General features: G+C 35.2%; 1 protein-coding gene across 1 annotated transcript in view; it reads right to left on the bottom strand.

The window, feature by feature from the left end:
• Window positions 1–219: 219 nt before the first annotated feature.
• LOC121417693 (hyalin-like) overlaps window positions 220–16,741 on the bottom strand; it is a 37,026-nt gene continuing 20,504 nt past the window's right edge. Inside the window, exons 8-13 of the mRNA XM_041611427.1 lie at window positions 13,944–14,246; window positions 11,904–12,158; window positions 10,981–11,235; window positions 8,828–9,082; window positions 7,538–7,792; window positions 220–503 (exon numbers count right to left, since the gene is read on the bottom strand). Of these exons, the coding sequence (XP_041467361.1) occupies window positions 220–503; window positions 7,538–7,792; window positions 8,828–9,082; window positions 10,981–11,235; window positions 11,904–12,158; window positions 13,944–14,246 (1,607 nt within the window). The remainder of the gene's footprint in view (window positions 504–7,537; window positions 7,793–8,827; window positions 9,083–10,980; window positions 11,236–11,903; window positions 12,159–13,943; window positions 14,247–16,741) is intronic.

Here is a 16,741-nt window from a genome sequence, read left to right as displayed (position 1 = left end):
CGCAAATGTTTTAATGTGCTTAAAAATCGTGTCTTGAATCTCGGTTGCCCATAAACATGAAAAGCATTTGATAATACATCAACTCTATTCTTGAATCCTCCATACGACGCTGTATAAAAATTCCCTATTAGATTACAGCTCACATAACTGCATACGCAATTAAAGTCCTATGTAATACTTCTCTGAATAACATTTCCCGAAATATTTTATAATATACATTTAATATTGATAGAGCATGATGGATCTACCTATAACTGCTATAGTGAACATACAGGTAGCTTTATTTCCAGCGGCATCTTCAGCTGTATATGACAGTGAGGTCATTCCTTCAGGAAAGTTGTCAGGATTTGTCCAGGCGTTGGCTTCATTGAATGTCATTGTCACTCTATTAGAATTGTCCGTTACAATTGGTGCAACCCAAGACACCTTAGCGTAATCTCGACCTGTTTCCATGGATACAGACATGGAAGGTGGGCAGTTACGTATAACTGGTTCCTCGTTATCTGTAAAAACAAAAAGAACCAACTATAACACACCCATGATTCTCAAAGATCCAGACCGGACCCAAAAGTGAGATGAACAAATTGCATTCAAATTAACTTCTAAACAGCAATGACAGCTGTAATATTTTCGAACGCTTATTAGCAAAGCATTCTGCTTGACAATATTTTGAAATTATCGGGCTGTGCAGTACGTTTCGTGTGCTTTTCATCGGGCTCATGATCATGGCATCAAGATGAACCAGAAATGATCAGGGGAGCGTTTCATCAACATTTTCGTCCGACAAGTTGTCAGATCTGACAACTTTCCTTGATAACGATTGGCTGAGAGGCACTGTTGCCACAGTAACTGTGATAAAACAGTACTTGTCGGATAAAACATCCGACAAGTCCTTTCATGAAACGCTCCCCTGATTTTATTAGGTCGTACACATAAAAATATGGGGCACCAAGACTCAATAAAAAACAGTGAGCGCGTCAAGACTGCCTGGTCTCTGGATGGCCGGATCTTCGCAAAGCCCCTGGTAGTACAAAGAGACTTATTAAATCCAAGAGAGACATTGAACATTTGTAGCTTATCTCACCGTGTACTCCTGGAAAATCTCAAATGTCATACGATTTTTTTTCATACCTTTAATGTATTAATTTTTTGTTATTCTTTCTCATCTTTGTTTTCTTTGTGGTGGTTATTTTTATCTTTATTTCTATGTTTTGTGTTGATTGTAACCTCGCAGTAAAAACTGAACTGATTACATGTTCCTACTGTAAAAATAATAATCAGGATGTTCCTGCCAATGATATACATCTATGTCAATGCTCATTTCCACAATGCTTCCACTCTATTTTCCCTTTCAATGACATTGATGATGAAGAACTGATTAATATAAATTGCAATACTAGGAGTCCCAAATCTTTTAGAATTGATGATTTTAATAATTTGTTTACAAATTTCAGTACAGACAACTCTGATTTTAACTTGGAGATTGATTTTAATTGTAAATACTACTCAGATAATCATTTTATTGATAATTTTAAAGATGTGAATAATGGATTTTCTATATTACATTTTAATTCTCGTAGTTTAAATAAGAATTTTAATACTATATGTGATTTCCTATCTACATTGTCTTTCAACTTTTCCATTTATGGATTCTCAGAAACATGGATCAATAACACCACACCTTTATTATTTAATATGGATGGTTACACATTTATTCACTCTGATAGGAACTACGGCAAAGGTGGAGGAGTAGCTCTTTTCATTTCAAATTCTTTTAATTACATAGTTCGAACTGATTTGTTGAATAACTCATTGAATTATGAATCACTTTTTATCGAAATAATACAACCTCAAAGAAAAAATATAATTGTTGGCATAATATATAGAAAACCTTCTACAAATGTTACTGAATTTATTGATGATTTTGAAGAATGTTTAAAATTTATTAATTTGGAATGTAAATATGTATATATTATGGGTGATTTTAACATTGATTTAATGAAATACTCTAATTGTGGACTTGTAAATAGATTTCTAAGTGTAATTTATGCCTACAGTTTCTTGCCCCTAATAGATAAACCGTCAAGGATTACTGAATCATCATTTTCTTCAATTGATAATATTTTTACAAACAATTTTTATTCTGATGTTTCATCTGGTCTACTGGTAAACGACATCTCAGATCATTTTCCTGTATTTCAAATTGCAAACAAATATAATTTGTCTAAAAATGCTATTGTTTATGAACGCTGCAATATTAATGAAAATACTATTGCTACATTTAAAGAAAAACTTGCTTTTATGGATTGGAATCAAATATTGTTTTGTGAAAATACTGAAATTGCTTATAATTTGTTTTTAGATACATTTTGTGCTTTGTATACTAAGGTTTTTAAGAAAGTCTCCAGAGGCAAAGGAAAAGGTATGAGGAAGAAACCTTGGATTGACTCAGTCTTATTGAAAAATATACGCAAAAAGAATCAATTGTTCAAGAAATATCGTGAGAATCCAAATAATACTTCTAAAACAAAGTATGTCAAATTTAGAAACTTTCTTAATAAATCGTTAAGAAATGCCCGTAAAAATTTTTATGAACATAAATTTCAAGAATCTAAGGGAAACTTAAAAAAGACATGGAATATCATTAAAGATGTTCTTGGTAACAAAAAGAAGAGTCTGCCTGATTTTATTAATTATAATGGTAACACTATATATGGGAATAAGGATATTGGAAACACTTTTAATAATTTTTTTGTTAAAATTGGTCACTGCCCAAATGGTAACTACTCAAGTAGTAAAGATTTTGCCAAATTCTTGCCCAATAAATGTTTGCAATCATTGTTTTTTAAACCAGTCAATCAAAATGAAGTAGTTGAGATTGTTAAAAATATAAAATGTAGCAGTAGTTGTGGTATCGATGATTTAAGTCCAGTTGTTATCAAAAAAGTGATTGTATTCATTCTGCATCCTTTATGTCATATTTTTAATTTATCACTATCTTCTGCCATAGTTCCTTCTAAAATGAAAATCTCAAAAGTTATTCCTGTACATAAGAAAGGTGACCTACATGATGTCTCTAATTATCGTCCCATTTCACTACTACCATATTTTTCAAAGATTTTAGAAAGAATTGTTTATAATCGATTATATAATTTTCTTAACTGCAACTCTCTTTTAAATGACGTGCAATATGGATTTTTAAAAAATGTTTCAACTGAAATGGCCCTAATTAACTTACATGATTATGTTATCAACTCATTAAATAAGAAATTACACACTATCGGAATATTTTTAGACCTTAGCAAGGCTTTTGACTGCATTGACTATAACATACTTTTACACAAATTACAGTTTTATGGAATTAGGGGTCATGTATTATGTTGGTTTCAAAATTATTTATTAAATCGTGTGCAATACGTATCTTATAAAAATGTTTTATCTGAACCATTTAATGTTTTATGTGGTGCGCCCCAAGGATCTATCCTCGGACCACTATTATTTTTAATATTTATAAATGATTTACCAAAATGTTCAGACAAATTGAAATTTTTGTTATTTGCGGATGATACCAATATCTTGGTTTCTGATAATTCACTACAATCTTTGAATAATGTTTTGAATCAAGAATTACCTCATGTAACCGCATGGTTTTACTATAACAAACTCTCTTTGAATATGGATAAATCGAACTATATATTATTTCATGGACATAATAGAGTAAATGATATTGAAGTATTAAATATTAAAATGAATAATCAAGTTATCAAACGTGTAAGTTGCTCAAAGTTTTTAGGCGTTTTAATTGACGAAAGACTTTCATGGAATAATCATATAATGGATGTGACAAATAAAATATCTAGGAATATCGGTATCATCCGCAAACTTAGTGATTTCTTGCCTCAACACATTCTTTTAACTTTGTATAATACCTTAATCTTGCCTTACTTGTCTTATTGTAATGTAGTGTGGGCAAATACATATCCTTCAAAACTAGAAAGATTGTTTATTTTACAAAAAAGAGTTATCCGAATATGTTCATTTTCTCACAGATTGGCCCACACTAAAGAACTTTTCGTGAAATTCAACGTTCTAAATATCTATCAACTCAATTCCTACTTCTGTGCAATATTAATTTTTAAACATAAACAGAATATACTCCATAATTCAATATCGTCTATGCTTGATTTAAATGTTAATATTCATGATTATAATACAAGAAACAAAAATAAATATCACTTATGGACTGTAAATAAAAATTATGTATTATTTTCGTTTAGACACCATGCTCCAGCTGTTTGGAACAATCTTCCAATAGAAATAAGATCAATCAGTTCAACGAATGTTTTTAGCAGGAAATTGAAACTATATTTAATCAATAGTGTGTGAAAGCAAGGATTTTTACTGCCTTTGTGTGTTTATGTGTTGGGTTTGTGCGGTTAAACGTGTTTTAACCTATGTTTATATTATTACATGTACATGTATTATCAATTGATTTCAGTTATTGAATTTAATTTTAAATGAGCATTTTACTAAGTTCATGATTTCAATTTGGCTTATTTTATTTTTTATGTATTAAAGGGTGGTTATCTCGACAAACCTTGATAGGTTTTTATGACCTCCTAATTCCAATATTATATCTCTTTATTCTCATTTGTATCTGTTTAATACTTGTTTTACATGTACCTTACATTTTCTTGCCTTATTATTGCACATTGTATTTGTTATTACTGTATTCTATACTCTGTATTGATTTTTATTGGAATTGAATAAAACATTGAATTGAATTGAATTGAAAAAAAAATGTCTTACTCACACTTCTGCATACACAAAATTTGTTTTTTATTTATAGGAAAGTAATTTTGTCTTGACACAGTGTAACTTCGTACACAAAATTCATTTCGTGCAAAACAAAATGGATTTCGGTGAGACAATATGTAGTTGCGTCCATTAAATCATTTTTATTTGGTACAAAATGACTTTTAATAACAACAAGATTTAATGTTGTATATCGCCTGGCCCGCCAAGCGTCTACCTCACAATTTCATCCAATCCACGCCATTCCGTTCACAAATTCAATTACAACCCTTACGACAACATTTACTCATTACGAAATGTAATTACGTGCAAAAACTTTATTTAAGAATGAATGTTATTTAGTACCTACGGAATCTATCTTCGCGTTGCAACGAAATTCTATTCCGGGTACAGAATTATCTTCCGTACCATATGAAATTACTTTCGCTATGTATCAATTATGTCATTTCGAATAGTACAAGATAAATTTTGTCTCGGCGAAATTCATATCATGTGGTTAAAAAATATAGTGCACATAATTACAATACGTAATGGCGAAATATTTTTTGTATTAAAGAGTGGTAACAATTTAAGTGGTCGGAATGGCTTGAATTTGACGGAATTTGTACTCGGATACCTAGCGTGCCACTTCGTACTCAAAGTTACATTTCGTTAAAGAATAATCGATTCTGTACCATGAGAATTCTATTCCGTGGACGCAATTACATTTCATCGAGACAAAATACATTTCGTGAGGCAAAAAAAATATTTCGTGCAGGAAATTATTCTGCGATATGATGAAATGACTCGTATGAGTAAAATTCATGTTTGTGTAAGAAATGAACGGAATCTTTTCTTAAACATGAGACTTACTTACGATGACGTCATTAAACCTACCCTACTTATACATGTATATATACATGTATATACATATATTTCTGTTTTGTAGGAGACATGCACGAACCTGAGCAGTTCGAGAAATTTATCCCATATTCCCGACCTTTCGTTTGAGGACGCGGACGCTTATTTACAACGGTAGTTGACTTTGGAAGGGACTTTTTGGGCCCGTCATCATGGTCGTAAAACTCAGTCCTGCAATGCAAATTGTGTGACATGAGATTTTTTTTCGTTTCGCATCTGCGACGGAAACATTCAATATGCGTTTCGTGTGCAAAATTCTGGTTGCTACTATGGTAACAGCGATTTATCCGATTGAGGACGACTTTCCAAAGCCACATTTGACTCCTCCTAGAGCTCGAGAGGCCGCCCGGGGGGCCCACTTCCATTGATTAGTGGATACCAGTAGCGACCACCCGTAAAAGGGGACAGAGTGGGCAGGTACGTTACGTATATAGGCCTATGTAACGTTATAAGGGTGTCAAAACGATGTTTAAAATGCTGAAATAAGGGATATATATTCAATACTTGTAGGGTTTCACAAGCCAAATACTTGTTAAGAGATGCATTTTCATAATCTGGAAAAGAATTGCTTCCCTTGTTTAGCATGTTTAGGGTACTTTTCGAAACCCCATGGTCGTGCCTGGTATCCACTCATCAATGGAAGTGGTCCCCCCGGAATTTGAATCTAATCCCCATTTCTGGGGAATGTAAAACATAATGCCCCTCACATCGTGTGCGAGAGGCATATCGTTTGTGTACAAGGAGTATAAGGAGTGTACAAAAGAAACAAAGAAACAAAAGGAAACGAGTTGATGTACCAACGCATGCGAAATGTTCGGCTGGAGAGGTTGATCTTATCCATGAAATCAATTGCCAGTGATCCACCAATAATCCACATTAAATGTAATATCGATTCGATGGACTGTAATGATCTATATTTAAGCCTTCATTCAGTAAGTTTTTCCTCACTCAATATGTTCTCGATTTGTTTGAAAAACCACTTTCTTATCCATGTCATAAATCTATTTTAGGTCCTGCATTTTGAATATCTCCAGCCATCAGTCGTAATATACATGCATGTATGCGCTACGGGTGTCGCGGAAAGGGATTTTGCACACGAAAAGCAGATTTGTAGGGCCTGTAACCCCCCTGTTACACAAAGCTTAGCATTGATCGTAGAGCAGTTTTCTACGTTTGATTCTATTGACTGTAATGCACAATCAATCTTAAAAATCAAGTGTATGATTAAGCGTTAACTTTTGTGTTAGGGGACCCTAATACTAGCGTCCGTGATGATTGCGAAAGGTCCCAATTATGAATATAAAGCGGCAAAATTTATGGTACTCTCAATAAGTAATCTAAAAGAAAATGCGAAAGGCTGGGAAATGGCAGATAAAGCATGGAAGGTATTCAAACCCATTCTACATCTTAGATACGTAGTTTTTGCTCTAATACATACGGAAGATTCAACAAAACAGTCAATGTATTGTAATGTCTGTCCAATTACAATGTACAGCTGCGAGGTCTTTGTCAGAAAAGGTGTACCACAAGATAAGCTTCGTCATTATTTACGGAACAGACCGAAAATCGCATATGCGTTGATTCCCACAGTCAATAATACAAAATGATGTCTTAATTTGCCAATATTTCACACAGACTCCCTTTTTTAACATGAAAAGCATTCGATAATATACTTTTTATTATTGAATCATATACGTCGGGTAAAAACATCCCCTACTAGACCCCGGCTCACATAAAAAAAATAATACCTCTCTACATGTAAGCAACATTTCAGGAAATAAAATATACCATACATTTAAAATGGAAAGAATGATGGGTCTACCTATAACTGCTATGGTGAACATGCATGTAGCTGTATTTCCAGCGGCATCTTCAGCTGTATAGGACAGGGAGGTGATTCCTTCAGGAAAGTTGTCAGGATTTGTCCAGGCGTCGGCTTCATTGAATATCAATGTCACTCTATTAGAATTGTCCGTTACACTTGGTGCAATCCAAGACACTGTAGAGTAATATCGACCAGTTTCCATGGATACAGACATGGAAGATGGGCAGTTACGAATAACAGGTTCCTCGTTATCTGTAGAAACAAAATGAACCACCTACAACACCCATGATTCTCAAAGATCCAGACCGGATCCAAAAGTTAAATTAACGATTCGTACAATGTATACCAATCGAAAGTTTATGAACCACAAAAATCCAAGCTTCATTCGTTTTACGGCTCAATAGCTGAGCGTTCTGATTGAGGATATCTCGAAATTATCGGACTGTGCGCGAAGTTTCGTGTGCTTTTCATCGGGCTCATGATCATGACATCAAATTGCACTAGAAATGCTCTGATTCGATTAGTCTGTACACATAAAAAGATGGGGCGCCAATGGTGGAATAAAAAGTTTACGCCATTCCTTACACAACATTTATTTTTATTCATACGAAAGTAATTTTGTCATGACGCAGCGTAATTTCGTACACAAAATTTATTTCGTGTCACACTAAAATAATTTCGGTAAAAGGATATGTAGTTGCGTTCATTATAATGTCTGGTTCTTGTGGTACAGAATGAGTTTTGCTTCGACAAAATGTAATTTCGGATACAAAATGGCCCGCCAAGGGTCCGCCGCAAATTTTTTCCAATTCACGCCAAGAAGCAAAAATTATTTTATTCTCAAATAGTAATCTAAACATGCTAAAAGAAAATGCGAAGATTTTGGAAATGGCAGATAAAGCACTGACGGCATTCACATACATTCTACAATATAGATTTAACAACAAGAAAATTTTTTTTACTGAGACATGTGAAGGATTTAAGAAAACAATGCACGCATTGTCGATAGAGAAAGTACCGCTCTTAGGTCTTTGTCGAAATTTATTCTACCGAAAGAACAAACTCGTTACATTGTCGGAGCTGACGAACAATATCAAACATATGGCGTTTTACTAGAGTCAATGATTAAAAATGCTGTCTTGATTCGCCAATTTTCGACAAACTAAGACTTCTTGGTTGTTCTTTGCCGCTCCTGCCACATAAACAGAGGCCTTTATATTACTTCCCTGAGTAAGATTTCCCGAATTATAATATACATTTAAAATTGATAGAACAAGATGGATCTACCTGTGACTGCTATGGTGAACATACAGGTAGCTGTATTTCCAGCGGCATCTTCAGCTGTATAAGACAGAGAGGTGATTCCTTCAGGAAAGTTGTCAGGATTTGTCCAGGCGTTGGCTTCATTGAATGTCATTGTCACTCTATTAGAATTGTCGGTTACAATTGGTGCAACCCAAGATACCATACCATAATCCTGACCTGTTTCCATTGAAACAGACATCGAAGGTGGGCAGTAATGTATGACAGGTTCCTCTTTATCTGTAGGAGAAAAAAACAAAGGTGAAATTAACGAATCATATACCAATCGAAAGTTTACAAACTTTAATACACAGCAATTCAAGCTTCGTTTATCTTACGGCATAACAGCTGAGCATTCTGCTTCAGAATATCTCGAAATTATCGGGCTGTGCACTTAAGTTTCGTATACTTTTCTTCGGGCTCAAGATCATGGCATCAACTTACACAAGAAACGTTCTGATTCGATTAGTTTGTACACATAAAAAATCTGGGGCGCCAAGTGTGTAATAAAAAAAATTCAGTCTAACTTTAGTCTAAATCGCACCATTTCGTATACAAAAGTTGTGTTTTACTCATACGAAAGTAATTTTGTTATGACGCAGTGTAATTTCGTACACAAAATGAATTTCGGTGAGACGGTATGTAGTTGCGTCCATTTCATTAATTTCATATGGTACAAAATAAGTTTTGTTTCAACAAAATGTAATTTAGTATACGAAATGGCACGCCATGTGTCCGCCGCGGTTCACGCTCTCATTATTTAGCTCGTGAGATATATATATTCTATTCATGAGTCACTAAATGCAGTCTTTAACAGATTACTTAGTAGAAGCCTGTTGCATAAAACTTTTTACCTGAGAAAACTCTGGTAAAAACTGAAAACTAAGGTTAGTCTGATTTCCGCCATTGACTTTAGCACAGGGCAAAAACTCCGGTAAAAACAACCTGAGTTTTCTCAGGTAAAAGGTTTTATGCAACGGGCCCCAGGTAAGTTTATAAACAAATTACAGCTCGCCCTCGAAGTTTATACTTTAGAAAGATAAACATCTTTCTCACGATTAAAAAACTGCTCAGAATGTTTAAGTTCACGTCTTGTTACATGAAATGTCTACTAGTTTGAGCTTGCGATTCGCGCTTTCAACATCTCACAAGGATCATTATTATAGTATTATTTTATTTTTATTACCAGCAGAAGCTGTTATTAAAAATGACATCCCCTCCAATACAAATCCTATTATCTAGAGGTTACTCGCACGCGACCAACACACTTGATGCCCTGCATCTTTAAACCATTTGCTTAGGCAGCAATTGCTAAGATAAAATCGAAATTAGCCTATGCTTGATCAGGGCGCCTATTCTGAATGAAATGCATGCTTTTGGCCACAACACATGCATGTATCATCGATCGTCATTGCATAATATCGTGTAATCTTGTAATGACAACACCGTTTTTGTAACCAAAATGAATAATTTTTCATTTTCGGAAATACGAACCTTATTTAATTTTCGGATTAACGAACCTTATTTCGTTTTCGGATTAACGAACCTTCGGAATTACGAACCTTATTTCGTTTTCGGATTAACGAACCTTATTTCGTTTTCGGATTAACGAACCTTATTTCGTTTTCGGATTGACGAACCTTCGGAATTACGAACCTCATTTTGTTTTCGGATTAACGAACCTTCGGAATTACGAACCTTATTTCGTTTTCGGATTAACAAACCTTCTAAATTACGAACCTTATTTCGTTTTCGGATTGACGAACCTTCGGAATTACGAACCTTATTTCGTTTTCGGATTGACGAACCTTCGGGATTACGAACTTTCAGAAATACGAACCTTCGGAATAACCGCACCTTCGGAATTACGAAGCTTCGGAATTACGGTTTTATGCGGTTTTCCCAGGGTCAATGATTATTATTTTTTTTCTTGATTCGTCAATTTTCGACAAAGACTTCTTGGTTGTTTCTTGACATGAAGAGAATACGACAATATATCTACTCTCTTCGTGAATCATCCATAGGTCTCTGTGTTAAATTTCCTTACTAGACTTCAACTCACATAAACGATTAAAGGCCTATTTCCTAACGCAATTTACAATATACATTTTAAAAAAGAAAGAACATGATAGATCTACCTAAAACTGATATGGTGAACACGCAAGTCGCTTTATTTCCAGCGGCATCTTCAGCTGTATAGGACAGAGAGGTCATTCCTTCAGGAAAGTTGTCAGGGTTTGTCCAGGCGTCGGCTTCATTGAATGTCATTGTCACTCTATTAGAATTGTCCGTTACAATTGGTGCAACCCAAGACACCGTAGCGTAATCTTGACCTGTTTCCATGGATACAGACATGGAAGGTGGGCAGTTACGTATAACAGGTTCCTCGTTATCTGTAAAACAAAAACAACCAATTATATTACCTAAGAATCATATATCTCCAGACTCAAAAGTAAAATTAGATCATATGGGCTTAAAAGCAAACTCCATCATTTGTTGTTTTAGAGATAATCATGCACACAATGAAAAATGTGTAAAATTGTGCCGTGTAACGTTTGTTACCCTGAAAATGCCCATATACCAATCGAACGTTTATAAGCTTGTAAACACAGCAATGCAAACTTCATATATGTTTAGGCTTAACAACGGAGCATTCTTCTTGGGAATATCTCGCAATTAATGGGCTGTGCACTTAAGTTACGTACGCTTTTATCGAGCTCAAGATAATGGCATCAACTTACACCAGAAACGTTCTGATTCGATTAGTTTGTACACATAAAAAAATATGGGGCGCCAAGTGTGTAAAAAAAAAATCAGTCTAATTCGCACCATTTCGTACACAAAGTTTGCTTTCACTCATACGAAAGTAATTTTGTTTGACGCAGTGTAATTTCGTACACACAATTTATTTATACCTATACATAACATCTAGAAAAAAATCCTAAACAAACCTCCATTTTAGTTGCATTTACTTTACCGAGTTTCCGTAGTTAATTTTCAGCGGATCAATCGCAACACTTTATAAGAAAAAAAATATGGAATCCTAATTCAAGGTATTTACCTATAACGGATATAGTGAAGGAGCAAGTTGCTCTATTCCCTGATGGGTCTTCGGCTGTGTAAGAAAGAGGGGTGAGCCCGATGGGAAACAAGCCAGAATTACTCCAGGTGTGTTCCTCGTTAAAAGTCAGTGTAACATCGTTTGAATTATCAGTTGCGTTTGGGGCATTCCACGACACAGTAGCATACATTGTCCCATCCTCCGTGGGTACAGTCATGGATGGCGGGCAATCAGTTATAACCGGATCCTCAGTGTCTGGGGAGAAATATGTTGTGGTGATTATCATCCAAACTATTACATGCATGTAACGATAACAAGGATAGTTCCCAAGACAAGGCGAGGATGATTATGATGATAAGAGTTACAACGGCAACACAAATAGCCATTATCAGCATAACATGCAGAAAAAAGCAATATCTGATTTTAATTATATATCAACAAATTAATTGGACTTACATGTATATTCATCATGCTCATGACACACACTAAACACGACCTGATACTACCCGATTATTGTAACAAATTTCATTTTGTAAAAAAAAATCGGCATTACTCCTATGTGTTTTAGCTCGCATGCCTCATCTGTAATGAAAATCATAAGTCAAAATAATGTTATAATTTCCTCCTATTAAAGCCTCTTTATTTACTATCTATTGTCCACAACAGACTGCATTTGCATATTAATGAGTCAAAAAGAAGGGGATCGAGGGTATTTGAATTCCAGTTCATCGTAATTCAGCCGTAAACCAGAATAGCCTGGTGGTTAAGTCACTGCCCGGAAAGCAGTAGATGGCAGGTTTGAATCCCACTGCTTCCATTTTTTTCTGACTTATGATTTTCATTACAGATCGAGGATGCGATCTTAAACACATAGGAGTAATGCCGACAATTTGTTTACGAACTATAATTCCCTCCTATTAAAGCCTCTGTATTTACTAAATTTCATTTAGCATTCATTTTTAACGGTCCAAGAAATAAAATGACTTTATTTGCACTTCACCACAAGATCATGATTTCGATTTGCTTCAAGACATCTGGTCGGAATAAAGTTCAAATCAGCTTCTTGTAGCAGCCGACGATGCCGTCATAACGATTTGGATTTTAAATTGATACCTTACATGGAAGCTCGGTTGGGGTTTTTTTTTGCATGTACCGTATATGCGTATTCGAGATCTGAGGACGCTTCAGTGATAAGGTCATACTACTTTGTTTTCATTACAATACCATTTTATGAATATTTTTTATTAAACATTTTACCATATATCTATTTATACAGCGCGTCCCAGAAAAAATGTCCCTCTGACACTAGGCTGAATTCATTGAAAATTATGAAGGTATTCTTCATGAAATGTACAGGATTAGAAGGGTATTTCATGTTCGGAACTCTATACAAATTTAATCAGTCTTGAAAGCAGAATGTTACGTAACAGTGGTGTATTTCAGCCTACTCCAAGTTTGCAACATTGCTGTATTTCCCAATTGTCCTTAGCATGTTCAAAATCGCCATTTCTATATCCAGGATCTGAGCAGAATAGTATTACGTTTTGGAATTAATTTAGCCGTGTATCAGAGGGACATTGTTTGGGGACGCACTGTAATCACTTTATACAATTTTTCGAAGCTCTGCATACTGCTACCACGGCTTTAGTTAGCACCTAGATACCCTGACCAGTTTGCATTCAAGAAAATCGTTCCTACCGGACACTATTTTCCTGCACCTAGTTGGAGAGTGGCACATGCCATAACCGCCTTTCTAAAGGATGCAAATGCCACGGCGGGGTTCGAACCCTTAACGTTTTGGTTCAAGGACTGAAGACCTACCCACCGGACCAAATGCCTCTGCCTTATACCTCTCCTTAATGTTGCATTAATCGTTATTTTTTTTAATAACATTTGAAAGGAAGTAGAGAGGGTAATTAATCATAGTCTTTGATTGCTAGTTTTAGCGGTACATATTAACATCTGTACATTTCAGATATTTTCCCCCCAATAATGGCATGCATTTTTTCACCAAAAATATACAAATCAATAATATATTACCTTTGACGTGTATTTCAAACGAACACGTGTCGACCTCTTGATCCGAGCCGTCTGTTGCGTTGTACTTAGCGATATACATCCCTATATCGAAATCCATGCCGTTCCCGGTATCAAACATCGATCCGCTGTGGTATAAACTGAATTCGCTATCATTTCGGTTTATGACGGGCACAATAGTAACCGGATCAGGTAAGTTGTCGGATACTGAAGGTTCGTGCCAAGTCACGAGTGCAGTCGCTTTGCCAGGATCCGTAATGACGGTTACACTCATTGGACAGTATTCAAACAGTGGAGGTTCGTCCTCTACAAAAATGGTAAAATGATATACAGTGCGTATCAAAAAAAAAGTTTACACTTTGAAAAAGCCCTCGGAATTTAAAAATATACAAGATGTGGGTAATTTTTTCACGTATAATCTTCGGTTTGGGTCTCATCTATCCAACAAAAGTAAAAGTTTTGACAGAATGTTACACTTGAGTGAGCACTGTCCATTTTTGTAAAGCTCGCAGAAATCTGTTTGCGCAGAAATGCTCGTTTGTACGCTGTGTCAAGGGGAAAGGGCGAAATCAAACGTACCCTGCGAAACATTTCTCATACATTTCCCTTGCATTTTTAGTCATTTGAAATTAAACGGATACATTCAAGCATTTTGTAACAATTTTGGCACCCAAATTAGAATTTCAACACTTAGTAAACACAACCTTTTCCCTTTTTTGTGCCTGCTTTAATTTAGCATTTAATTTAGCATTTAATATCCTCTTACAGTGACTGCACTTTGAGTGCTGATTTTCTAATTCAAATTTCAATGACTAAATCAGCACTCAAAGTCACTATACAAGGACATTAGGTGCTAAATTAGCACTTCATTTTTCTATGGATATTGACATGAATAAGGTGCTTATTACGCTTTGCTTTTAAGTACTTTATATTGCAATTATTATGTAAGAGTACGAGTATGTCACATGTGCAAAAGTAATACGTATTCAATCATAACAGAGTTGTACTCAGTTTTGCTTGGGTGGGGGGGGGGGGCAGGACGCGTCCACTTTTTCAGAAAGAAATACTTGAAAGTGAGGGAACAAACACACGAACACACAAAATCATTTTAAGACACAAGTATGTAGTTGATTTAAGTTTTAAAATTCAATGTAGTTAATTAACAAGAACTCCTTACAAACATGCCACTTATATCTGAGCACTATCCCTGTTCTACAAGCATCTATTCCCCAAACCTTTAAGATGTGTAATATGAGAAGACATTTTACCACAAATGATGAACTGAACGTATTTTATTATATAAACCTGAATTTCAGTTACACATAGGCCTACACTGCATCATATGAAATAGAGAGTTAAGTTTTTAAAAAAAATATCGTAACATGAGGAACCATAATCAAAAGTATATTTCCAAAAAATATCATATTTAGAGACTCGATAATTTAACGATCTTGAAAGGTATTACCATCTTTAAAATGCTTAATAAATTTGACATATTCATAAGAAATATTTAGTTTAGGTTTATCAAAGGCAATGAATATGAACTCGCCTGACCCCGACAAAGTTTACACTTTGAAATAGTCATGGGAACTGACAAATATGCAATAGGGGAACATTCTTGGGTTTGGGTGTCATGTATCAAATTAAAGTAAAAATGTTGACTGAACGTTACACTCAAATGAGCACTGTCCATTTCTATAAAGCTAGCAGAAATCGGTTTGCGCAGAAATAACTTAATAAGACACCGGGTTGCCGAGGATTGAAAAATGTTAAGAACGGGAAAAAAGGTGGATGGCGTCTATTATAAGCTTTCTAAATTTTATGCAATAATGGTCACAATTAGGACAAATAATCCCAGGAAAAATCCTTAGCCAAGGACTATTTATATCCCCAGATAATATGTCCTTACCTAGGTAAAGCTTTGAGCTGGCTAGATTAACCTTAAAAAGTCTGTTTACTTTGGCTAAATTTCCAAAGCTTCTATAAAATAAGTAGAATTTAATCACTTTTAAAGGCCAATTTTTTTGGTTGCTCGCTTCGCTCGCTGGCGCCTTTACCCCCCCCCCTACATTTGCTATGTGCTGCCTAAAATATTCATTTTATTATCCACAACTGCGTTGAATATAAAAGGTGTTGTGTATGTACCCGTGAGTTGATAAAACGGTGGCCATCTGCAATGTTAAAAAATATCATGGGGTTCCGGGGTCTCCGCTCCAGACCAGTGGCGGCACCAATGCAGGCGCGGATCCAGGAGGGGGCCGAGCCGGCCCCGGCCCCCCCCCCTATTTTTTGACAACCTGCAGAAAAAAGTGTACTCTTTACCTTGATAGAAACTACGAAAAACAGAAGGAAAGGTAAGAAAGAGGTATTTTACCCATGATGTGTAATTTACAGCCTCGTAACGACCGGCCCGACCCCTAAAGGATACCAAAAAAAAGGTGAGGGGAAGAATTGGATAATAGACTTTATATAAATTTTTTCGCTCGCGCTTCGCGCTCGCATTGCCTGTGTAATGAATCCCATTCAAGAGGGTTAAATGACACTAATATATAACCAATATATATACAATATATCCACTTCTGATATCAATTTGCACACAATTTTTTAGCTCGCACATCAAGCTTTTATTATTTTGTTTGATTTACACAAATTGTTAATGTGTATCAAAATGTTCAGCTCGCGCTGCGCGCTCGCATTGTTTGATTTGTGAGAAACCTATGCTCTTTGGAAATTCTTACCAAAATTTGTCAAAATGCTCCTTTATCATGTCAGTATATCAAAAAATTAAGCTCATGCTTCGT

Source organism: Lytechinus variegatus, chromosome 6 (assembly GCF_018143015.1).
Source record: "Lytechinus variegatus isolate NC3 chromosome 6, Lvar_3.0, whole genome shotgun sequence".
NCBI classification, from domain to species: domain Eukaryota; kingdom Metazoa; phylum Echinodermata; class Echinoidea; order Temnopleuroida; family Toxopneustidae; genus Lytechinus; species Lytechinus variegatus.
This window is presented reverse-complemented; position numbering and strand designations above follow the sequence as displayed.